Below are 25095 nucleotides of genomic sequence, written 5' to 3'. Positions count from 1 at the left end.
AACTGAGAGAAAAGAATGGAAAAAATTGAGCAGGGGCTCAGAGATTTGAATGACAACACAAAATGCAAAAACAGAGATGTCATGGGAGCTCCGGAAGTAGACGAGAAAGGAAAGGGAGCAGAAAGAGTATTTAAGGAAATAACAGATGAAGATTTCCCAACTCTCACTAAAAAAGTGAACTATATCCCAATCAGAAAAAATCCAAATAGACCTACTCCAAGACATATACTACTTAGAATGTCAAATGTCAAAGATAAAGAGAAAATTATCAAAGCAGCAAGGAAGAAGCAAATCATCATGTAGAAGGGCAGAGATTTCTCTTCAGAAATCATGGAGGCAAGAAGACCGTGGTATGATACAAATAGGATACTGAAAGAGAAAAAATGCCAGCTGAGAATTCTTTATCAAGCAAAATTGTCCTTCAAATATGAAGGTGAGTATAAATTATTCACAAACAAATAGAAAGTAAGAGAGTTTGCAGAAAAGAATCCACCTTTGCAGGAAATACTAAAGGAAGTCTTAGACCCTAAAAGAAAAAGACAAGAAAGACAGGCTTGGAGGTGAGTATAAAGGGAAGAATAGCAGAAAGGATAGCCAAAAGAGTAAAAAAACTTGACAAAAGTAAGATATGACATGCGAAAACCAAAGAATAAAATGGAGGAAGTAAATAGTGCATTTACAGTAACATCATTGAATGTGAATAGATTAAACTCCCAAATCAAAAGACACAGGCTGACAGAATGGATAAAAAAACATGAGCAACCCATATATTGCTTACAAGAAACTTACCTTAGACCCAGGGATACAAACCGGGTAAAAGTGTAGGGATGGAAAAAGATACTCCATGCAAATAGTAATAAAAAAAAGAGTAGGAGTGGCTATACCAATATTGGATAAAACAGACTTTAAATGCAAAAAATGTTTTAAGAGATACAGAAGGCCATTGAACATTAATAAAAGGGACAATCCACCAGGAAGATCTAAGTCGTAAATACCTATCCACCTAACCAGGGTGCCCCAAAATACATGAGACAAAATGGCAAAACGGAAAGGAGAAATAGACATCTGTACAATGGTTGGAGACTTCAAGACCCCACTCACACATCATTAGATAGAACAACTAGACAGAAGATCAACAAGGAAACAGAGAACTTGAACAATATGATAAATGAGTTAGACCTAAGACATACACAGAACACTGCATCCAAACTCAGTGGGTAAACATTTTTCTCAAGTACCCACGGATCTTTGTCCAGGATAGACCACATGTTAGGGCACAATGCAGGGCTCAACAAATACACAAAGTACCGTCTCAGTTCATAATGGAATGAAACTGGAAATCAATAGTAGACAGGAAAAAAGTAAATCTGCAAAGGTATGGAAGCTGAACAACACACTCCTAAACAGTCAATAGGTCAAAGAAGAAATTGCAAGTGAAATCAGTAAATATAATGAGAGAAATGAAAATAAGAACACAACTTATTAATACTTATGGAATACAGCGAAGGCAGACTTGAGAGGGAAATTTATAGCCCTAAATGCCTACATTAAAAAAACAGCTAAACTCAAAGATTTAACTGAACTAAAGAAACTAGAAAAAGAACAGCAAACCAATCCCAAAGCAAGCAAGAAGGAAAGAAATAATAAAGATTAGAGCAGAAATAAATGAAATTGAGAACAAAAAAATAAGAGAAAATCAACAAAACCAAAAGCTGGTTCTTTGAGAAGATCAATAAAATTGATAAACCCCTAGCTAGACTAACAAAAAAAGAGAGAAGATGCAAATAAATACAATCAGAAATGAAAGGGTTCACCAGATGCAATGGATGTGTCATGATGATGGGGGAGTGCGCTACTGTGGAGGGAATGGTGGGGTGGGGGCAGTGGGGGTGAATGGGGACCTCATATTTTTTTAATGTAATATTTTTTAAAAAATGAATAAAATAAAATTTAAAAAGAAAAAAAAAAAAAAATGAAAGGGGGGAAGTTACAGCTGACCCCAAAGAAATAAAAAGAAATATTATGAGAACCTGTATGCCAACAAACTAGACAACCTAGATGAAATGGACAAATTTCCAGAAATGCACAACCAACATACACTGACACTACGAGAAATACATGAACTTAACAAACCAATCACATTTAAGGAGATTGAATCCATCATCAAACATCTCCCAGCAAAGAAAAGTCCAGGACCAGACGGCTTCACAGGTGAATTCTATCAAGCATTTCGAAAAGAATGAACACAAATCCTGTTTAAACTCTTCCAAAAAACTGAAGAGGAGGGAAAATTACCCAACACATTTTATGAAGCCAACATCACCCTAATACAAAAGCCAGATAACGATACAAGAAAAGAAAATTACAGGCTAATCTCTCTAATGAATATAGATGGAAAAATTCTCAACAAAATACTTGCAAATCAAATCCAGCAGCTTATCAAGAGACTTTTATATATCCCACCATTCTGTTTCCAGAAGGAAAAAAAAAAAGACATATCATGACCAAGTGGGATTTATTTCTGGTACACAAGGCTGGTTCAACATAAGAAAATCAATCAACGTAATACACCACATTAACAAATTGAAGGAAAACAGTCTCATGATTAGGGAAGCAGATTTGGCTCAAGTGATAAAGCATCCGCCTACCATATGGGAGGTCCAGGGTTCAAACCCAGGGCCTCCTTACCTGTGTGGTGAGCTGGCCCATGCACAGTGCTGATGCACGAAAGGAGTGCCGTACCACACAGGGGTGTCCCCCACGTAGGAGAGCCCCACGCACAAGGAGTGCGCCCCAGAGCAAGGAGAGCCGCCCTGAGCGGAAAAAGCGCAGCCTGCCCAGGAGCAGGGCCACACACGGAGAGCTGATGAAGCAAGGTAAGGCAACAAAAAAAGACACAGATGCCCGGTGCCACTGACAAGAATGCAAGCAGACACAGAAGAACACACAGTGAATGGACACAGAGAGCTGACAACGGGGGGAAATAAAATAAATAACAAATCTAAAAAAAAAACACCTCATAATCTTCTCAGTTAATGCACAAAAGGCATTTGACAAAATCCAGTATCCTTTTTGATAAGAACACTTCAAAGATACTTCATATCTTCAATATTATGAAAAGCATATATGAAAAACCCAAAGCCAACATCGTACTCAATGAGGAAAGGTTGAAAGCTTTCCCTCTAAGATCAGGGACAAGACAAGGATGCCCACTGACATCACTGTTATTCAGTATTGTACCAGAAGTTCTCGCTAGCGCAATTAGACAAGAAAAAAAAAAGTAAAGGCATCCAAATTGGAAAAGAGGAAGGAAAACTCTCACTGTTTGCAGATGACATGATCCTGTACTTAGAAAATCCTGAAGTATCCACGACAAAGCTACCTGAGTTAATAAATGAGTTCAGCAAAGTAGCTGGATACAAAATCAACACAGAAAAATCAGTCATGTTTTTGTATGCTAGTACTGAACAATCTGAGGAAATCAGAGGGAAAATTCCATTTTCAATAGCAACAAAAATATTCAAATATCTAGGAATTAATTTAACCAAAGTAGTATAGGGCCTATATGCAGAAATTTTAAAAGACCTAAACAAATGGAAAGACATTCCGTGTTTGTGGACTGCAAGAATAAATATAGTTAGGATGTCAATATTATCCAAACTGATTTACAGATTCAATGCAGTACCAATCAAAAACCCAAAAGCTTACTTAACAGAATTAGAAACGGCAACTGCCATATTCATTTGGAAGAGAAAGTGCATCTGAACAGCCAAAAGCATAAAAATAAAAATAAAAATAAAAATAAAAATAAAAAAACCGAGGAATTTCACTGCCTGATCTTGAAATATATTAAAAAAGCCACAGTGGTCAAAACAGCATGGTACTGGCATGCAGCCAGACACATCCATCAGGGGAAGAGAATTGAGAACGCAGAAATAAACCCTCACCTATACAGTCAACTGGTTTTTGACAAACCTACCAAATCAATGTTCATGGAACAAAACCATCTTTTCAATAAATGGTTCTGGGACAACTGGACATCTACAACCAAAAGAATGAAAGAAGACCCCTATCTCACTCCCTATATAAGAATCAACTCAAAATGGATTAAAGACCTAAATATAAAAGCCAGGACCATAAAACTACTAGAAGACAATGTAGGGAAACATCCTCAAGAACTTGTAGTAGGTGGTGGTTTCTTGGACCTTACTCCCAAAGCACGCACAACAAAGAAAAAATAGATAAATGGGACCGCCTCAAAATTAAAACACTTTTGCACCTTACAGGACTTTGTCAAAAGGGTGAAAAGGCAGCCCACTCAATGGGAGAGAATATTTGGAAATCACATGTCAGGTAAGTGTTTAATATCTAGGATATATAAAGAGATGTTACAACTCAACAATAAAAAGACAAACAACCCAACTAAAAAATAGGCGAAATACCTGGATAGACATTTGTCAAAGGAAGAAATACAAATAGCAAAATAACACATGAAGAAATCATCAACATTACTAATGATTAGGGAAATGCAAATTGAAACTACAATGAGGTATCATTTCATACCTATCAGAATTCTGGCCACTATTAAAAAGACAGAGAACTACAAGTGTTACACATCACTGCTTATTCACTGCTGATGGGAATGCAGAATGATACAGCCACTGTGGAGGACTGTTTGGCAGTTCCTAAAAAAGTTGAATATAGACTTGCCAGGCGACCCTGCAATATCACTACTGGTTATATACCCAGAAGAACTGAGAGCTGATACACGAACATACATCTGCACACTGATTTTCAAAACAGCATTATTCAAGATTGCCAAAAGTTGGCAACAGCCCAGGTGTCCGTCAACCAACGAAGAGATAAGCTGGTGTATTCACATGATGGAATATTATGCAGGTGAAAGAAAAATTGAAGTCTTAAAGCTTATGACAACATGTATGAACCTGGAAGAAATTATGATGAGTGAAGCAAGCCAGACAGAAAAGGACAAATACTGTATGACTGTGTTACTATGAACCAAACATATAATACAACATATTGTATGATTCAAAAAATTATACGTATCCAGTATATTTGAGAAATAGATATTTTTTAAAAAGTGATCAATATTGCAAGCCGAGTGCTCTCCTAGTCTGTTCCTCCCTGCCACCACTAGAATATGAGAAACTAAGAAACTGATTCTCTTTATCCACACAATACTGCATACCACCTGAATTTTTTTTTTTTTTGAGGTCCTGGAGCTAAGGATTGAATCCTGGACCTCTTATGTGGGAAGTCAGGACTCAACCACTGAGCCACAGCGCTTCCCTGAATTGGTTTTTTCTTTTATTTTGCTTGTTGTGTTGTTGTTGTTTTTTAAATATTTATTTCCCCTCCTGCTCCTCCCGCCCTGCTATTTTTGCTGTGTTCTCTTCTCATTTTCTCTCCTCTAGGATTCACTGGGATTTGATCCTGGAGATCTCTGATGGGGAGAGAGGTTCCGTGTCAATTGTACCACCTCAGTTACTGGTTTCTGCTGCGCTTCACCTTGACGCTCCCCTTTTCTCTCTTTTGATGTGTAATCATCTTTCTGTTTGACTCACTTGCACGGGGCACTCACTCATCACACAGATACTCACATAGGTACACTCATGCAGGCACTGGTTCACAGCATGGCACTCGCGCGGGCACTGGCTTGCCGCACAGGCATGCTTTTTGTGCTTATTGTGTTTTTGTTCTTTCAGGAGGCACCAGGAATGAACACTGATACCTCCCATGTGGGAGGCAGGTGCTCAACCACTTGAGCCAGACCTACTCCCCTACATGAACTTCTAACCTAGCCAAAACACAAAACAAGGCACTCAGGTTTACTACAAATATATGAATTTTCACACTCTATTAAGTAAACTCTCCTAAGTTTGGGCATAAAATGAGCCAAACAAGAGTGTACGGTGCAGTTCTGAGAGAAAAATACCTGTAATAAGGAAGTTGCCATGTTCCTCCAAAGGTTCACTGTATTTCCGGACCACGTGGTTTAAACCAAGGTCTAACTCATAGAATGTGAGCGTCTGCTGAGTATTAGCTGCTGCTTCTCCTGTTGGATCATTGTCTGCTTCCTATAAAGTATAGTGACACAAAGACTAATCAGTAGGATAAAATAAAAAAAAATTTTTTATAACTGGAAAAGACATTCCAGATGCCTGCCTCCATTTTACAAAAGAGTAAAGAGGTCCACAGACGCCAAATGGTTTGCCAAGGTTCACACTACTACGTAATAGAAGAGCTGAAGCAAGAACCCCAGGCCTCCTAATTCTGAATCCAGGGCTCCCTCTACTAAAGGACACTGCCTTCAATTCAAAGCATGGTATGTTCTGGCTTTTACTACATCTCTGTGAAAAAAACACTCCAAATATAGCTCCCACCTCCTTTCTCATAAACCTTTTCCCAATAAATGTCTTGTTTCCATAGAAAGATTATTCATATCAGAACAAAGTGATATTATAGTCAATTAAGCTCTAAACATTCCAAAGAATTTCAGTAAAGTATCTGGAATACAGAAGATCTGCTAACAGGACAGATACAAGATAAGAATACCAAAGAAAACAATCCCAGGAGAATACTGAGGTGACTGGAAGAAAGAAACATGATCCTGCTTACCTCATAATCCATTTCCAAACAGGCAAACATTGGATTTTCAAATCCTACGTCTACTCCAACCACATGATATACCAAAGTATTTGCTTTGTGGGCCTCCAAAGGAGATGAAATGGTCAGGCGGGCTGCAGCATCTCTGTTTAAAATATAGACCAATTTCTGTTTCTCAATGGCACCTGAAGTCGACGGAAACAAAACATAAAAGATGTTCAGGTAATAAGAGGAGCTTACAGAATATCAAATCATGATCATACACATACACACACGCACACATACAATTACTATTCTTAGTAACAGCCAGCACTAACTCTAAGTGTATTTACACAAGATTCTGCTCTATGTCATCAGACTAGACCAACAGCATTATTTTGCCTCCTACTGCCTAACAGGGTTCTTAAACTTTTAATATGCTACACGCTTAAGAATACTGGGAAACTGAACTATATATAATTCATAAAATTGTTATATTATTTGAATGAGATCTAGTGATTTTAGGAATTGCTAAGAGAGGGTCTCCTTCCAGAGGCCTGATCAGATACACAGAACTGTCTTCAAGAGATTTATCAGAGAAGAGACATGAATGTGAATCATCACTTCAGGCTGATGAAAGCAACCATATTCACTGTCTAGAAATACAAGATAATTCACCGCAGTTTTGGGGGAGTAAACTAAGAAATTAATTATTTTGGTTTGACTTGAAAAATACCTATTTCCAAAAAGAAGGGAAACTGAAAAGTCACTCACTAATCATAACAGCACGCCCTTTGGGATCCACAGCCAAAAACTGGCCAGGAACGATGCGGCGGCATCCACTCTTGCCAAAAGTTTCTTGGTGAATTTTCTCAAACATGTTCTTAGATGGCTGGTACTCTAGGATTACAATCCGACCTGAGTCACTGCCAACCACAATGTAGTCTTTGGTGCCACCTGTCAGTCTAAAGGCCATGAGAGACCTGATAACACCAAACACTTCCACAGTTAGAAGGGTGTGTACTTTGCCAGTGTTGGGGTCAGGGCGAAGCAGCTCCAAGATCTTCCCACGGGAAACAACAATTTCCTGTTGTTTGGTTCCTAGATCGCCAAAGGATAACGGAAGATTGTAAGTAACCAGAACTAGTCTAAAAAGTAACCTGGATGGATAAAAAATACCAAAAATAGCAAACATAATTAAAGGCACTATATAAACATTAAGGGTCAATAATAGGGGAGTATGGGATTTTTTCTTGTGGACTAAGGAAAATGTCCGAAGGTTTACTGTGGTGACTGATGACTGCACAACTCTGTGATGGAAGTGAGAGACACCTAGTGTACACTTTGGATTTTTTTTCTCTCCCCTTCCCTAACCACACCCCCCAGCTGCCTGCTCTCTGTGTCCATTCGCTCTGTGTTCTTCTGTGTCCGCTTGTATTCTTGTCAGCAGCACCCAGAATCTGTGTCTCATTTTGTTGCGTCATCTTGCTGCGTCAGCTCTCCGTGTGTGCGGCGCCACTCCTGGGCAGGCTGCATCTTTTTTGTGTGGAGCGGCTCTCCTTACAGGGCACACTCCTTGCGCGTGGAGCTCCCCTATGCGGGGGACATCACTGCGTGTCATGGCACTCCTTGCACACATCAGCACTGCACGTGGGCCAGCTCATCACACAGGTCAGGAGGCCCTGGGTTTGAACTTTAGACCTCCCATGTGGTAGGCGGATGCCATATCCATGGGGCCAAATCTGCTTCCCTGAGTGTACGCTTTGGATAGAATGTATAAGGCATGGGACTATATAACACAGTGAACCATGTGGTAGAAAATGGATTGTGGTTAACAGTACAAATATGAGAGTGTTCTCTCATAAACTATAACAAACATTCACCACTAATAAATAGTGTTAATATTAGGGGGTGTAGGGAAAAAATATAACAAGTTTTAGCTATGGATCATAGTGGTTTAACAGCCTGATCACATTCTTTCATAACTGTAACAAATATTGCACAACAAAAAAAGTGTTGGTAGAGGAGTGATAATGGGAATTCTGCACATTATGCATGATTGTTTTGTAAGCCCACAACTTCTCTAACAAAATAAATAAATGCCAAAAAAAAAAAAAGTAGACAATTAAAACTAAGGGGCTCAGTATTTTACGTTAACGTATTTGAAAAGGTATTCCTACTAGAATTGAAATGATTTTACAAAAGCACTATCAAAAAAGTAAAAGAAACAAAAAAAATACACAAAAAACAATATCAAAGACAGCTTTTTCAAAATAGTCACACAAGGTACTTCCTGAGATTTGTCATCAATCTGTAGAATCAGGACTTGTCTGCAAAGGAAATTACCATGTAATATTTCGTTTTTTAAGACTTAAGTTTTCCAAAAGCTTTTTCTTTCTTATGCATCTTTAAGGCTGTTTTTCTAAGAAATTATCATAGAAACTTTCTGCAATTTAAAGTGGTGTCTCAAAGACCTTTTAAGGCTGTCATCTAATATATTTCTATTTCTAAATTTATGGGAAGTGGAGTTGGTCCAATGGATAGGGAGGGCCTACCACATGGGAGATCCAAGGTTCAAACCCAGGGCCTCCTGACCTGTGTGATGAGCTGGCCCATGCAGAGTGCTGATGCACACAGAGTGCCATGACCAGCAGTGGGTAGGGGAGCCCCACGCACAAGGAGTGCGCCCTGTAAGGAGAGCAACCCAGTGTGAAAAAAGTGCAGCCTGCCCAGGAGTGGCACCACACACACGGAGAGGTGATGCAGCAAAATGATGCAACAAAACGAGACACAGATTCTGGGTGCCACTGACAAGAATACAAGCAGACACAGAAGAACACACAGCCAATGGACACAGAGAGTAGACAACTGGGGGGCAGGGAGCAGGGAAGGGGAGAGAAATTTTTAAAAAATTTATTTCTAAATTCACTCCTAAAAAGTTCGTTTGCTTTCATAACTGCAGTCAACACCACCAAGTGCATAACAGCTAACTTTCAACTTTGTCCTCATCTCTCCATCTGATACGTAATTCTACCCAGGTAAGTTATCATTAACTTTAAACTAAATATTTAAAATAAATAAGTTCTTCTTCCTCAAACTTCCTCTACAATCTCAATTAACCTATTGTCAATGTTACCATTATTTTCTTTCACCCATGCTGGAAATTCATACCCCCCCATTTTCTTTCATTCACACTGCCCTAGTTCAAGCCTTTTTTTTTTTTTTTAAAGATTTATCCACATTCTCCTCCACCGCCCCCGGCCCGATCATTATTTGCACTCCCTGTCAGTGTGCTCTCTGTGTCTGCTTATCTTTTTAGGAGGCACCAGGAACCGAACCTGAGACCTCTAATATGAGAGGGAGGAGCCCTATCACTTGAGCCACCTCCATTTCCGGCTTATTGTGACTCTCATTGTGTTTCCTCATTGTATCATCTTGCTGTGTCAGCTCGCTGTGTAAGTTCCTGCTATCTTTTTTCCAAAGATTCTTTGGGGATCAGATAAGATCAAGTACCCCAAAATGTAAAACATTATATAAATTACAATGTTCTTTAACAAATAGAAATCTCCCTTTCTATAATTTTAGAAAAAAAAATATGTTTAGTTTTCAAATATAAAGTTAGGAATATTAAAATTGGTTTTGCAAAAATTCCCCTATTCCAACCCAGCTAAGAACCACTGCATTATGTACTACTAAATACCCACATTCATGTATGCCAAAACTATACACAGCAAGGGATAACTAAATTATTCAAATGAAAACATCTCTTAATAAGAGTCATAATAATCACAGAATATAATGCCAACTTGAATTGTGAATTCCGTTTGGTCAGTCAGCTAGGCTCCTACTCAGTCAGCACCCAGTAGGTTGGTAGATTTGAACCTCATCAAAATGACCTAATACTCCAGACAATAATGGACTTTCTGCATTACGTGGGATTAACATAACCCACAAATGTCAAATCTGCAAAGAGTAAATAAGAACTCTATTTTTATATATATTAGTAACCCTTTTCTAAAGTTCTCTATTGCCTATTATTTCTTTTCTTAAACTGACCATCAAATTTTTTCACTACCTGGCCTTAATTCATTTTTCCAAACATATACCCCACCATTCTGGCTTACTAGGCATGGCACAAGTAGGAGGTCAATATTAGTGAAAGATCTCATGCTAAATGATCTCCACTTAAGCACTGCCCTCTACCTAAACTGAACTTTCTCTTCTCTTTCCTTGTACAACCCCCACTTCCTTCAAACACCAAACCAAGGTTCACCCTCCCTTTCCTTAAACTATTCTCCTTTGTTAACGGGACACTGTTAGACATTCTTTGCATCCAATCTGATGTTAAATTCAAAATCAAAGAACATATCTTATACATCACTTTATTCCTCACAGCAACAAGCACAAAACCTGGCAAAAAGGTAACCAGGAAATATGCATTCATGCTAAAAACTATTATACTATGCCAGCTAGGAAAGCACATAAAATTGGTAGATAATGCACCTCAATTTCACAACAAATCTCATAGATTACAAAACAGATTTGGTTCACCCACAATTACCAACTGCTGTTTTCAGTTAGTCTTGTAAATGGAAAACATTTCCTTCCAAAAATATAAGCAAAACATATATGACTTCACCTCAATTCACAAAAATATAGCAACTAGAAAACTTACCAGAAAAGTTGCCATGAATGGCAAAGCTAATGCCAGTGGCTCGCTGCAAGGTCAAGTTGTATAGGAACATGGTAGCAGTAAAACTGAGCCACCCAGAAGAACTCCACAATTCAAGTCTTGAGAGTACACCAGCAGTACTGAGTCAAAGCAAGCTATAGGCATATGAAAAAAGAAAAATATTAGCTGGGAAATTGTTTTTACAGATATTTCTGCAGGGAAACTTCTGGCAAAAGCAAGCAAGGTGTATCGAGGAAAACAAACACTAAAATGCCTTCAATATGCTAGGTACTATGTTACATGCTTTATCTCTAACCTCACAAGAATTCTATACAGTACATGGCATTATACCCATTTTATAGATAAAGAAATAGAGGCTCAAATTATATGACTTGTCTAAGGTCATATAACAAGCAATGGATGGTGGACACGTTAGGAGCAGGGATTTACATCATTATGCAATTTGCGCCTTTGCTTTTTTGTCATAGCTACTAAATACGATTATGTCTATTTGTACTTGAATAAACTATACATTCACACAGTTCAGAATTCAAAGTACAGTGAAAGGCTCTCTCCAACCCATTCCCTAGACACCTACTTCGCCTCCCTGGGAGAACAATTTTAGCAGGTTATATGGTATTCTTCCGGAAGCCTTATGCATATATATATATATTTATATATATATGCAACTATACTTTGCTTCGCCCGCTTTTAACCAAAGGTTAATCGCTCACAACATACATTTTAGGTGTTATTATTTTATCTTGGAAGTAACAATAAACAAAGAGCTTTCTCATTTTTATTTTACAGCTGTAGAGTGTTCCACTAAGTGAACATAACTCATTTAACCAATATCCTAGATGAACATTTAGATTTTCCCAATCGCTTGTAATTAGCTGCAAAGCAAAACCCTCGCATTTAGGAACTGTGTATGTACATTTACCGCCAAAACTTAAGCTTTGCGACTTCCCCATGTGTTTTATCTACTGTCTGGTGATCAGAAAAAGAGCCTTTGTGCCTGCCCCTTCTCCATGTGACAAAGGAGCATCTTCTTGTTTAAACTGCAAAAGTCTTCAGGATTTTATAAACGCTTTACGGAGGAAGCAAGTTGCCCGAGACTGATGAGTGCCAACGCTGAAATTCAAGCCAGGGCATGAGCTCCTATAACTATTTCCACTACATACGCTTTTAACGAGCAGTATCTCCCCACCTTCCCGAGTTTGTCGTTTCGTCTCCCTTATTCCTCACACATCCCCCGCCTCAGAAGTCCCAAGGTCTAAAGAGCGAGACATTCCTAAACTTACTTGGGGCCACGACTCTTTCCTCCCTGTGGACGGCAGCTTGAAACGGTTCGAGGAAGCCATTTTCGCACCCCACGCTCACATCGCCTCATCGTCCCCTGGCCCTACCTCTAGGGCCTAGCCTACCTGAGATACCCTCACCAAAGTCTCTACCTACCCTTCTACCTGCTCGCTCCTTGTCTCTCCGAGCCCAGGGAAGTCCCAAGGCCGCTTCTTTACCCTGCAGCAGGAACGATGGCGTAGATATCCGAAGGATGCTGAGTTTCTTGAAGGCCTAAGCCATTAGCAGCAACGACCAGCCGGTGATCGCCATTAGCTCTCAAAACAAAGCCCTTCCGATGGCGCGCGGCAGAAAAAGTCCCCTACTCGCGCCTGAAGAATATATATACGTAATTTTTTACGCTCCCGTCTTGATTCCAAACCGCATTGAAAATTATTTAAAAATACTTTCTGATCGTCACTTTTTCTAGAAGAGCAAAAAAGCAATACACCTTTTAAAAGTAGACTTTAAAAACACAAAACTTGAGTTCGTCGGGCATTCAATCGGGCAGCCCCAAGGACCTGGCACGCCCACGGAGGCGGGGACCTCGCGGAGCCGGAAGCACTGAATGGGACCCAAAATGGCGGACCTCGAGTCTCCTGAGAGGCTGTCAGGGGCGCCCCCATTGCCTGAGGGAATGGGAAGAGGCCCCTACTCGGAAATCTCCACCGAGTTCATTCGCTCCCTGACAGAGCTGCAAGAATTGGAGGCTGTGTACGAACGGCTCTGCGGCGAGGAGGTGGGGGGCCGAGCCTCCTCTTCCGGGAGGATCCAGGGGCCGTGGGCGTAGGAGCCGTCAGTCCTGGGAAATGCGGCCTGTGGGAAAGCTTTCTTCTTGCCAGGGGAAACAAAAAGGCACCTACCGGAGAAGCGGAAGTATAATTGAGTATTTCGGGAGGGGAAAGGCGCTGTCATCTCTCTTTACTCGGTCAGAGGCCCCCAAGAGTGTTTTCCCTGATAACTAAGTTATCTTGAGCCCCACCCTCAGTGATCAAGATCCTTGGCTCGGGATCACTAGATTTCTCCGCGAGAGTAAAATTAGGTAGAGTGTTTGCCAACTCGATTGGTTCCAAGAATAAAGGCCCTCTTTGCATTGGTTTAGGAGCTTTAAAATGATGAAACGTTTTCACCACGTTACCTCATGCAAATAAACTTAAGCATTTTTAAGTCTTCCTCTTGTGGGGAATGATTTGGAGGAGTAATTTTAGCATCTCGGTTAAATACACAGCTTTGTAGAAGATTGAATTTTTAAGATCCAGGCACAACTGTCTAATCTTGGACAAGTTACTTTATCTGTTAGACACTCTCTCAATCCCCCTGACGTTGTGTCAAATGAGGGGCTTGGATTTTCTCTAAAATTCCCTTCAGCACGCATTCTGTCTCCTTTCTGCCTTTTCAGTAGCAACCTCATGCTGTCAATTCACCAGTTCACTTTGGAATATCAACAGTCTGGTTCATTTCCAATCACAAGAAAGATATAGATTGATATAGACTGATCTAAAACTTTAACAACTTTTCTTCAACCCAAACTTTCAAGTAAGGTTGAGCTCAAAGGGCTGTTTCAGCGTGGGGGGAGGAGGGATCACTGATATTTTGCCACAACTCTGGAAGTTGCCAGTATGTTTTTCAGCAAGTTGCACTTTTTAAAAATATATTTATTTTATTTCTTCCTCCCTCCCCATTGTTTGTGCCTGTGCTCTCTGTTCATTGTGTGCTGGTCTTCTCTTTAGGAGGCACCAAAAACTGAAACTGGGACCTCCCATGTGGGAGTGAAGTACTTGATCACTTGAGCCACCTCTACTCCCTACTTGTTGTGTCTCATTGTATTTCCTTGTTGTGTCCCCTTGATGCATGATCTTGTTTCATCAGCTTCCTGTCTTGCTTGTCCTCTTTAGGAGGCACTAGGAACTGAAACCAGAACCTCCCATGTGGTAGGAAGGCACCCAACTGCTTAAGCCACATCTGCTTCCCACAAGTTGCACATTTTGAAGTTGAGAATTCTTGGCCTGACACTCCTAAGCTCACACTCATTGAGTCAATCAACACTTCAGGGGAGAAATTTAATGAGATCTTCACAAACAGAGCAATATTAGCATCGTCTTTGATATCTGTCTGGGGGAAGTTTCCCTCTGGATTCTAGAGGGCTATTTTAATAAAATAGCTTTTCTTGAGGTCCTGCCATACGTCACATATTATGTTAAGTGTTTTATGCCTGTTTCGTTGTTTGACTCACATAGTCATCCTGGAGGTAGATACTAGCATGTATAGATAAGCAACTGAAGGAAGTTACATAAATAACTTGGCTTCTCAGTCACTATCTCTACTAACTATACCAAGAAGAGATTTTTTTTTCTAACTGCCACTTTTAGAAGTTTTATTTCTTTAGCCGATGTATTTTAGATATCTTTTTGTGATAGGCACTATGCTAATTATATTGTTCATTTTCTGCCTTTAGTGCTAGTCTCCTAGATGGAATAAGATAAAAAAACATAAAGTACCAATAATTATGTAATGCGATAGGCCCCAAAATGAAGTATTGTTTGTTAAAGTCCCAGGTGAGCATTATGGAAAGCAGAAATCTGAAATGGGATTCACACCTTACTTAGCTAAGTGGTTGAGTTTGATAACACTTAATGCTCCTTCTGAGGATAAGATGTTCTGTGTTTCAGAAAGTGGTGGAGAGAGAGTTGGATGCTCTTTTGGAACAGCAAAACACCATTGAAAGTAAGATGGTCACTCTCCACCGAATGGGGTGAGTCTGTGCATCTCAGGAAGAGCTATTGTAAATTCCACCAGGGTCTACTGAATAGCTTGTTATTTTTCCTAACTTTCTGTTATAAATTGCCAGTTGAGTTTGAAATTAGAGGGGCATTACTTCTAGGTAAACTTTATACTTAAGGATATGTATAGTCCAGTGGTTCTCAAAATCTGTGTTGTCCTTGGACCCCCATCACTAAGAAACTTGTTAGAAATAAAATTGTACACCCCTCAGCCCCATGCCAAACCTGAATCAGAAACTCTGGGGCTGGAGCCCAAGAATCTGTTTTAATAAGCTCTCCTGATGCTTAACTCAAGATTGAGAAGCACTGTTTTTATAGACTTTATATATTTACCAGTTATAAAACTCTGTGGTCTCATCAAAAGAGAGATGGTTAGTATATTGTTTGCTCACTTAACAATTAGGAGAATCTCTTGTTTAATTCTTTGTACCTATTAAAGGTGTCTTTAGTTGTTACAGAAATTAATTTTCAGGAGCAGGTGCAGTTCTGTAGTTGAGCACCTGCCTCCCATGTACAAGTGCTGGGTTCAATATCTGGTACCTCCTTTAAAAAAATTTTAATTTTCTATTAAACATCTGAGTTTATAGTATAAGGCTCTATTTAAAAATGCACGTATGGAAAGAACTGAGGTAAAGGTGGGAAGGCACAAAGGAAGTAGAAGACATAGTCTCCATCTGCAAAAATGTTTTCCATCTCTCACACCCACTTTCTACCCCAGTGGATATATGTGTGCTAACAATTCTTGTTTCTAGACCTAACCTGCAGTTGATTGAAGGAGATGCAAAGCAGCTGGCTGGAATGATCACCTTTACTTGCAACCTAGCCGAGAATGTGTCCAGCAAAGTCCGTCAGCTTGACCTCGCCAAGGTAATTCCATTGAGCTCCCACCCCTGCCCCCCCCCAAGATGGCACCCTCATCTGTTTGCTCATTGTGTTTTGCTTATTGTCTGCTCATCGTATTTACTTTAGGGGACACTGGGAACCAAACCCAGGAGAGGCAGGTGCTGTGGGAGGCAGGTGCTGAACTCCTTGAGCCACATCCACTCCCTGCTCATTTGTTTTTGTTTGCTATCTGCTCATTGTTTTTGCTTGTTGTCTGCTCATTGTTTTGCTCAATGTCTGGTTATTGTTTGCTAGTTGTTTGTCTTCTAAGGCACCAGGAACTGAACCCAGGACCTCCCATGTGGGGGCAGGTGCTCAACTGCTCAGTCACATCCTCTCCCATCCATTGAGCTTTTGTTTTTGTTTTTGTTTTTTTTTGTTTTTTAAAGATTTATTTTATTTCTCTCCCCTTCCCCCCATGCCCACCAGTTGTCTGCTCTCTGTGTCCACTTGTATTCTTGTCAGCGGCGCTGGGAAACTGCATCTCTTTTTTGTTGCATCATCTTGCTACATAAGCTCTCTGTGTGTGCGGTGCCACTCCTGGGCAGGCTGCACTTTTTTTTTTCACGCAGGGTGGCTCTCCTTACAGGGCACACTCCTTGCATGTGGGGCTCCCCAATGCAGGGTACGCCCCTGCATGACACAGCACTCATTGCACACATCAGCACTGTGCATGGGCCAGCTCCACATGGGTCAGAAGGCCCTGGGTTTGAACCCTGGACCTCCCATGTGATAGGCGGATGCTCTATCAGGTGAGCCAAATCTTCTTCCCCATTGAGCTTTTGATGTTTGAGTTAGTAGAAGGCAGTAGAGAATCCACCATGTTAGAGAATAGTGTAGCAAAGTCCAATAAAAATCTAATACAAGATACCAAAACCAGACAACAACATCACAAGAAAATTCCAGATCAATAGCTCTTAGGAATATATACCCAAAAGTCCTCAACAAAAGTATTAGTAAACCAAATCCAGCAGTATATTAAAAAGATTATATACCCTGACCAAGTGACATATATCCCAGGAATGCAAGGTTGGTTTAACAACAATCAGTTATTGTCATATATCAATAGAATAAAGGACAAAAACTACTGATCATCTCAATAAATGCAAAAAAAAAAAAAGATTTGACATAATTCAGTACTCTTTCATGCTAAAAAAAAAATCAGCAAAGTAGGAATAAAAAGGGATCTTCAATCTGATAAAGAGTATCTACGAAAGTCCCACAAATAATATTACAGTTAATGGTGAAAGATCAATTTCTTTCCCATAAGATAAGGAAAAAGAAAAGGATGCCTGCTCTCTCCACTTCTTTTGGGCATTGTACTGGAGTTTCTAGCCAGGACAATTAGGCAAGAAAATGGAATAATCTAATATGATCCACATATGTAAATTTTAAATTTTCTAGTAGCCATTTTAAAAAGGAAAAAAAAAAAAAAAAGATGTGGGAAGCAGATGTGGTTCAAGCAGTTGCGTTCCCGTCTGCCACATGGGAGGTCCCCAGTTCAGTTTCCAGTGCCTCCTAAAGAAGATAAGCAAGACAGCAAGCTGGTGTGATGGGTAGGCGTGGCTAACTGATGCAACAAGATGACGATGCAAAGAGGAGGCACAAAGAAGAAAGACAATGAGAGACACAACAAAGCAGGGAGTTGAGGTGACTCAAGTGATTGAGCATCTCTCACATGGGAGGTCCAGGGTTTAGTTCCTGATGCCTCCTAAAGAGAAATGAGCAGAGAGAGAGAGCACACAGCAGATGGACACAGAGAGCAGAGAGCAAGTGCAGACAGTGAGGGAGGAGGGGGAATAAATAAAGAAAATAAATCTTTAAAAAAAAGAGAAACAGGTGAAATTTTAATGTTTTATTTAGTTCATATCTAAAATACCATTTCAGTGTGTAATTACTGTAAAACAATATTAATGCAATACTTTACCTTTATTTGTACTAAGTTTTGGAATCCAATGTGTATTTTATGCCTATAGTACATCTCAATTTGCACTGCCACATTTCAAGTGCTTAATAGCCACATGTGGTAGTTAGTTTCTACTATTTTGAAAAGCATAGCATCTGGGCTCTTGAACAAGTTATTCCCAGCCTCTGTTTTCCCCTGTGAAATAGCACACAACTCTTCCTGATTTATTTGTTCAGATTCTGCAAAAATAGTTTCACCACAAAGCTCCATGGCCACACTGCCACCAAACCACATATTAATGTGTTGGGGTGGGGTTTTTTAATATGCTTTTTAAAAAAATATATTATTTTTATTTATTTCTCCCCTCCTCGTTGTTTGCACTTGCTGTCTGCTCTCTCTGTCTGTTTGTTGGATGCTCTCTGTGTGTCTGCTCATCTTTTTTTAGGAGGCACCAGGAACTGAACTCAGGACCTCCCATGTGGGAAGGAGGTGCCCAATTGCTTGAGCCACCTCCACTTCCTGCTTGTCATGTCTCTCATTGTATTTCCGTGTTGTGTCTCCTCGTTGTGTCATCTTGTTTCATTAGCTTGTCACACCAGCCCATTGTGTCAACTCTGCTGTCTTGCTTGTCTTTAGGAAGCACCAGGAACCGAATCTGGGACCTTCCATATGGTAGGCAGGCACCACCTTGAGCCACATCCATTTCCCGTGTTGGGTTTTTTTTTTAACATGGTTGCTTTTGCTAAACAAAAAATAACTTCACATTTCATTTACTTTAATACTAGACTTTACAATATCATGTTCCCACAGCATCAAATACACTCTAATTCTATTATAAACTTAATATTTGGTATATTTGGCTACTCAGTGGGGAAAGAATATTCACTTCAAGAAATGGTGCTGGGAAAACTGAGTATCCATGTACAGAAGAATGAAGGTGGACCCCTTCCTTACACCATGTACCAAATCAACTCAAATATAAATATAGATCATCCAAATATAAATATCGATCATCCTTGTTCCTGTTTCTAATAAAAATTGAATCATCAACCACATAAGTAGAATTGTGTGATACCTGTCAGTGATCTTGAGCATCATCAATAACAGTTTTGTGAGTGGTAGTGGTGGTGTTTCTGAGCTCACCAGTGAATGCTGAAAAGGACCTATGGTTAACTGGATTCACCTCCTGAATTATCCTACCTCCTGGACAGGGATGTTTGAAAGAATAGGGCATTGGTCCTAAGCACCAAGTCTTTTTGCAGAATCGCCTCTATCAAGCTATCCAGAGAGCTGATGATATCTTGGACTTGAAGTTCTGCATGGATGGAGTTCAGACTGCTTTGAGGAATGAGGATTATGAACAGGCTGCAGCCCACATTCATCGCTACTTATGCCTGGATAAGTCAGTCATCGAGCTCAGCCGACAGGGCAAAGAAGGTTGGCATTCTCAACTATTGATTTCTAGTTCGGTTACAAGAATCTGTAATCTGAACTAAGTAGACTCAACCAGGAAAAAGGCTTCTGTAGTTAGGATGCTTTTATGTCTGGTTGTAGGCCCTATCTAAATCCTATACCTCCCAGGGTAGGTGTTATTATTCTCATTTTATGGAAAAGGAGATTCCAGGTCTGATTCTCTAGCCAGCAGGTTCATTCCACTTGACCATATTTCCTATTAATAAAATGAAATTCTTAGCCTGATATTCTAGGCTCTCCACGATTTTGACACACTGTCTTTCTAGCCTAATTTCACACTGTTCATTCATGCATTCATACATCATGTAAATAGTACTCTTTTCTTTTTTTCCCCTCTCCGTTTCCCCTCCCTCTCCCATTTCCCCTCCCCCACCTTGCTGTTTTTGCTGTCCGTGTCCGTTCACCATGTGATCTTCTGTATCTATTTCTCTTTTTTGTCTTCTCATCTTTCTCCTCTAGGATTCACCGGGATTCGATCCTGGGGACCTCTGATATGGAGGTTCCCTGTTCATTATACCACCTCAGTTCCTAGTTTCTGCTGTGCTTCACCTTGACTCTTCCCTTCGCCTCTCTTTTGTTGCTTCATCATCTTGCTGTGTGACTCACTGGCGTGGGCACTGGCTCACAGCGCAGGCACTTGGCTTACCATGCAGGCCTTCGCATAGGCAGTTGGCTCACCATGCAGGCACTTGGCGTCGTGGACACTTAGCTCACAGCGTGGACACTTAGCTCACGGCATGGGCACTTGGCTCACTGCATGGGCACTCGTCTCACTGCACTCACTGTGCGGGCTCTTGGCTCACCATGGAGGCCCTTGGCTCGTCATACAGGCACTGACTCGCCATACAGGCAACTCTTTCTCTTCCCAGGGATCAAAGCTGGGTCTTCTCATATGATAGGTGGAAGCCCTATCAATGAGCCACATCCACTTTCCCAAATAGTACTTTTAAAATACTCTTTGACCTTTCTGTTTCTATTTCTTCGCTCCATTCATCCCCTTTGCCTGGAGCACGTGTCCTTCTATTCAGTATGATAATCCTGCTCATCTTTGAGAGATGATATGTCGCCTTCTTTAGGAGGCATTTTCTGATTACATTCACCAGAAATGTGACTTTTTGGTGCCTTTCTTATGACTCTTACCATATACTGCATTTTTTAATAGTTATTTGAACACAAACTTATCTCTTTTACTTGATTATGGCTTTGGTATCAGTAGGATCATAACTGATTCCTCTTTCAATCTATATTGCTAGTACAGTGTCTTGCACATGGTAGATAATATATATTTGTTGAATGAATAGTAACGCACAGACTAAGTTGCATGGATCTGATATAGTATGTATCATTCTTCATATTAATTCTTATTTTATTCCCCTTGAGCAGGCAGCATGATTGATGCCAACCTAAAATTGCTGCAGGAAGCTGAGCAGTGTCTCAAAGCCATTGTAACAGAGAAGTTTGCCTTGGCCACCAAAGATGGGGATCTGCCCCAAGTGGAGCGCTTCTTCAAGATCTTCCCGTTGCTGGGCTTACATGAGGAGGGATTAAGCAAGTTCTCAGAATATCTTTGCAAGCAGGTATGGCTTCTAATTGCTTGGCAGGGTAATGGTATGAATCTCTGCCTACATATTGAGGCAAAGGATGAATCTATTTTCTGTGGACACTTTCCTCTGAATATGATTCCCCTTTTTTCCCTTGCCATAGCCAAGCAAAACCAAATGCATGCATTCATTCAGCACTTACTTATTGTCAGTCTATTGTGGGCCAGCAACTCTCTGGACAACTGCTGATGCACATTAATTTCCAACAGATCAAGTGAAAGTAACAGAAAAATTAAAATACAGATTCACTGAGAAGTGGAATCTCATTTTTTAAGCCATCAGTCAGGAATAAGCTTCTTTTAAGAGCAATCAGAGTTCTTGATCAATGGTTTTAAGACTTTATACATAGGCCTAAGTATCAAAATAAACCACGTTGAGATAGAGCAAATGAGGTCTCTTCAGGTTAAATCTTGGCGGCGGACTTGGCCCAGTGGTTAGGCCGTCTGTCTACCACATGGGAGGTCCATGGTTCAAACCCCGGACCTCCTTGACCCGTGTGCAGCTGGCCCATGCACAGTGCTGATGTGCGCAAGGAGTGCCGCGCCATGCAGGGGTGTCCCTCACGTAGGGGAGCCCCACGCTCAAGGAGTGCGCCCCATAAGGAGAGCCGCCCAGAGTGAAACAAAGTGCAGCCTGCCCAGGAATGGCACCGCACACACAAAGAGCTGATGCAACAAGATGACACAACAAAAGGAAACATAGATTCCTGTGCCTCTGACAACAACAGAAGCGGACAAAGAAGACACAGCAAAATAGACACAGAGAACAGACAACCGGGGTGGGGGGGAAGGGGAAAGAAATAAATCTTTTTCTTTTTTTTTAAGTTTAAATCTTTTTTTTTTTTTATTAGAGAAGTTGTGAGTTTATTGAATGATCATACATAAAATACAGGATTCTTGTATACCACCCTATTATTAACACCTTGCATTGGTGTGGTACTTCTGTTCCAATGAATGAAAGCACATTTTTATTATTGTACTCTTAACTATAGTCCGTGGTTTAACTCAGAGTTCACTGTGTTGTGCAGTCCATGAGTTTTTAAAAAAATAATCTAGCAACATTTATAAGACCTAAAATTTCCCTTTTTAACCACATTCAAATATATAATTGAATCCTGTTAATTAAGTTTATAATGTTGTGCTACCATCACTAAAGGTTTAATCTTGAAAAAGAAACATTAGCAGTGGTCTAACCAGACCCCTGCATTCGTCTGTTTGAAGGGTTTTGGCGTTGCACTGCAATACAGATGGATGTGGAGAACTGTGAGCCCAGCCCTGAGTTGCTTTTCAGGGATTGATGTCTTTTAGGAGTCAGATCTGATGACTTGGCCCGGCTTCCGGTCTCCTGCAGGCCCAACAGGGAGTCCCCAGCCCTACCGGGCAGGCTCTGGGGAGAGGAGACCTTGGCAGAAGTGAAGCTCCCTACCTTTCAGGCTGGTGTGGGAGGGGGTGGGGAGCATGTCTTAGCCTCTTGTTGGCTCAGAGCTCCCAGGAGCAGGCTAACTAGCACTCCAGACACTTTCAGCTTGCCATTAAGGTTGCTGATCAGACCTCAGGTGTGCACTGAGCTGACCTGACTCCATGGTCTGGACTCAGGCCATCCAGAGATGGACCCAGGCACCCAGACCTCCTCTGCCTGTGCTCCCAACCATGAATATGCCTCTTGCCCAAAGCAGAAGCAGAAAAATACCATATAAAGTATCTACAAATTGTAATGTAAAAAATAAACAAATAAAAAACAGATTTTAAAGTCTTAGGGAAAAAATTTTTTAAAAAAAAGACTTGGATGAGTGCCCATTACTTTTAGATGGAGAGAAGTAAGCAGCAGGCATGTGTGCAGAGTGTTGTTTTATTTTTAAACTAGATGTTAAAGTATACCTTGTCCCTCTGCCTGTAGTGGAATATTATTGAGCCTTTTAAAAAAATGAGACAGTTCTGTATATGCTGATGTATTTCACTCTCCATCATATGTTGCTTGTTAAGTTTAACAAAGTACAAAATAGTATGCTACCATTTCTGTTTAAAATAAGGGGAGGAAAATAAATAAGGGGAGTAGCAATAAAGATATGTACTTATGTAAACATAACTATATTTTCAGATGGGTTAACAGTAATCCCTCTGCAGAGGGGAGTTAGAAGATCAAAAAACATAGATAAATGGAAGAACCATTTTTCACCAAATATGTCTTTATTCCTTTGGAATGTGTATGTGCTTATGCATCTGACAGTCCTGGAGCAGTTAATGTCTGCTGCTAAGGTTTCCAGTACAGATACAAGAAAAAAAAGGTCCTCAGGCTTTCTGTCTGGTTGTGGCAGCCAAGATTGAATGGGGGAATACTAAAAACATGGCGGGGGGGTGGGGAATAATCTGCAACTCAGAAATAAACTTAAAAACAGCAAATAGCCTTTTTACTCCAAAAAGAAAAGTTTATGTGCTTTACCCAGTCTAAAAAATTAGCTAAAAATAAAATACAACTGATTTATGGTACATTTTTATCAGTAATCTGCCACCTGGGACCTAGAAACAGCTTATATTTTTAATCCATTGTAAGTCCCTTCCACAGTACCCAGATTCCTTGTCATGTTCAACCAAGCACCATTAATAATAAGAGGTTACATTTTGGTTATTGAAACTGGGTACTAAAAATACAATTATTTGTATGATCTATGTATCTTTTAAAAATAAATATATATATTTTTTAAAAATACAACTAATGTAACCTATGGACTATAGTTAATAGCAATACTGTAATAGTCTTGCATCAATGCTAAAGATGTACTGTGTTAGTAATAGAGGAGTATGAAAAAAATATGCCAAATGTATGCTATGGACCATAGTTAGTGGCAATAGCCTGATATTATCTCATAATCTGTAACAAATGTTCTACAATGGTGTGGTGCATTGGTGAAGGGTTGTTGTGTGGGAATTCTACACACATGCATGATTGTTTTGTAGTTCACAACTTATGTAATAAAAATATGTTTTTTAAAAACTGAGTACTTTCTCCCTTGCTTAATGGCAGTACATATTTTCAAAGAGAAGTGAAGTGTTATTTATACTTCTGAATGGAATAAGATCATGCTCCAGTTCCTTGTCTTGCCTAAGGCTCACACAACCCAGAGCCACTCAAAAGAGGGTCCTCAGGGAGTGGGTGTAGCTCAGTGGTTGAATGCTTGCTTCGCATGTATTTGGTCCCAGGTACAATTCCTTGTACCTCCTAAAAAAAAAAAAAAGGGAGAGAGAGAGGGTTCTCTGTGCTGCCTTCGTTTCCCATCAAGGAAAAATATGGATTAAAAAAAGTCAGTGGGAGTCCTTTTTGGGAAACTGAGACATACCTCCTATGACACTGGCCTTCAGTATGAGAAATATTGTGGATTTTCTACCTTTTTTTAGGTGGCCAGTAAAGCTGAGGAAAATCTGCTCTTGGTGCTGGGGACGGACATGAGTGATCGAAGAGCTGCAGTCATTTTCGCAGATACACTCACTCTCCTGTTTGAAGGCAAGCCCCTTCATCCATCTAGGAAGACTGGAAATTTTCCTTTCTGACTAAAAGCTATTGCATCCTAGCCTTTTTTCTTTCTCCTCTACCTGATTCCTTTAATTTAGTCCTATAGTTTACTTGTATTGATTTATTAGAGAATAACTTCCTCTTCAGCATCTGATTAGCAAAGATTAGGGTCTGTCAGGTGTTTTGATCTTCTAGTCTTTAAGACCCAAACTCTAAGAGTAAATTTAACCCTAAAATAACTGACTGGGAAGATGGTTATTCTCATTTCCAAAGATTCTCCTGTAGAAAACAGTATCGTAAAATTTCTCAAATGCTTGCTGGTATACC

The 25095-nt window shown here is 40.1% G+C and overlaps 2 protein-coding genes and 2 non-coding genes across 11 annotated transcripts in view; 2 read left to right on the top strand and 2 right to left on the bottom strand.

Annotated features, from left to right (window-relative positions):
* Positions 1-13337, bottom strand: part of SF3B3 (splicing factor 3b subunit 3) — a 58549-nt gene extending 45212 nt beyond the window's left edge. The window contains exons 1-5 of one of the 8 annotated variants that reach the window (XM_071209083.1): positions 12737-13337; positions 11282-11433; positions 7631-7707; positions 6640-6812; positions 5957-6098 (exon numbers count right to left, since the gene is read on the bottom strand). In XM_071209083.1, the coding sequence (XP_071065184.1) occupies positions 5957-6098; positions 6640-6669 (172 nt within the window). In that variant the 5' untranslated portion in view covers positions 6670-6812; positions 7631-7707; positions 11282-11433; positions 12737-13337. Of the gene's footprint in view, positions 1-5956; positions 6099-6639; positions 6813-7380; positions 7708-11281; positions 11434-12582 lie in introns of all 8 variants that reach the window. The other 7 variants (XM_058279743.1, XM_058279741.2, XM_058279740.2 and 4 more) reach the window with 7 other exon arrangements.
* Positions 7160-7239, bottom strand: LOC111759518 (small nucleolar RNA SNORD111). Its single transcript, XR_002793479.1, has one exon. It is a non-coding gene; the product is annotated as a small nucleolar RNA SNORD111 (small nucleolar RNA).
* The window catches only part of COG4 (component of oligomeric golgi complex 4), a 32078-nt gene continuing 20135 nt past the window's right edge, over positions 13153-25095 (top strand). Inside the window, exons 1-6 of the mRNA XM_058279747.2 lie at positions 13153-13358; positions 15289-15371; positions 16152-16266; positions 19450-19624; positions 21044-21237; positions 24654-24759. Of these exons, the coding sequence (XP_058135730.1) occupies positions 13188-13358; positions 15289-15371; positions 16152-16266; positions 19450-19624; positions 21044-21237; positions 24654-24759 (844 nt within the window). The 5' untranslated portion in view covers positions 13153-13187. The remainder of the gene's footprint in view (positions 13359-15288; positions 15372-16151; positions 16267-19449; positions 19625-21043; positions 21238-24653; positions 24760-25095) is intronic.
* LOC111759516 (small nucleolar RNA SNORA31) lies at positions 23475-23601 on the top strand. Its single transcript, XR_002793477.2, has one exon. It is a non-coding gene; the product is annotated as a small nucleolar RNA SNORA31 (small nucleolar RNA).

Source organism: Dasypus novemcinctus, chromosome 18, assembly GCF_030445035.2.
Source record: "Dasypus novemcinctus isolate mDasNov1 chromosome 18, mDasNov1.1.hap2, whole genome shotgun sequence".
Taxonomy (NCBI): domain Eukaryota; kingdom Metazoa; phylum Chordata; class Mammalia; order Cingulata; family Dasypodidae; genus Dasypus; species Dasypus novemcinctus.
This window is presented reverse-complemented; position numbering and strand designations above follow the sequence as displayed.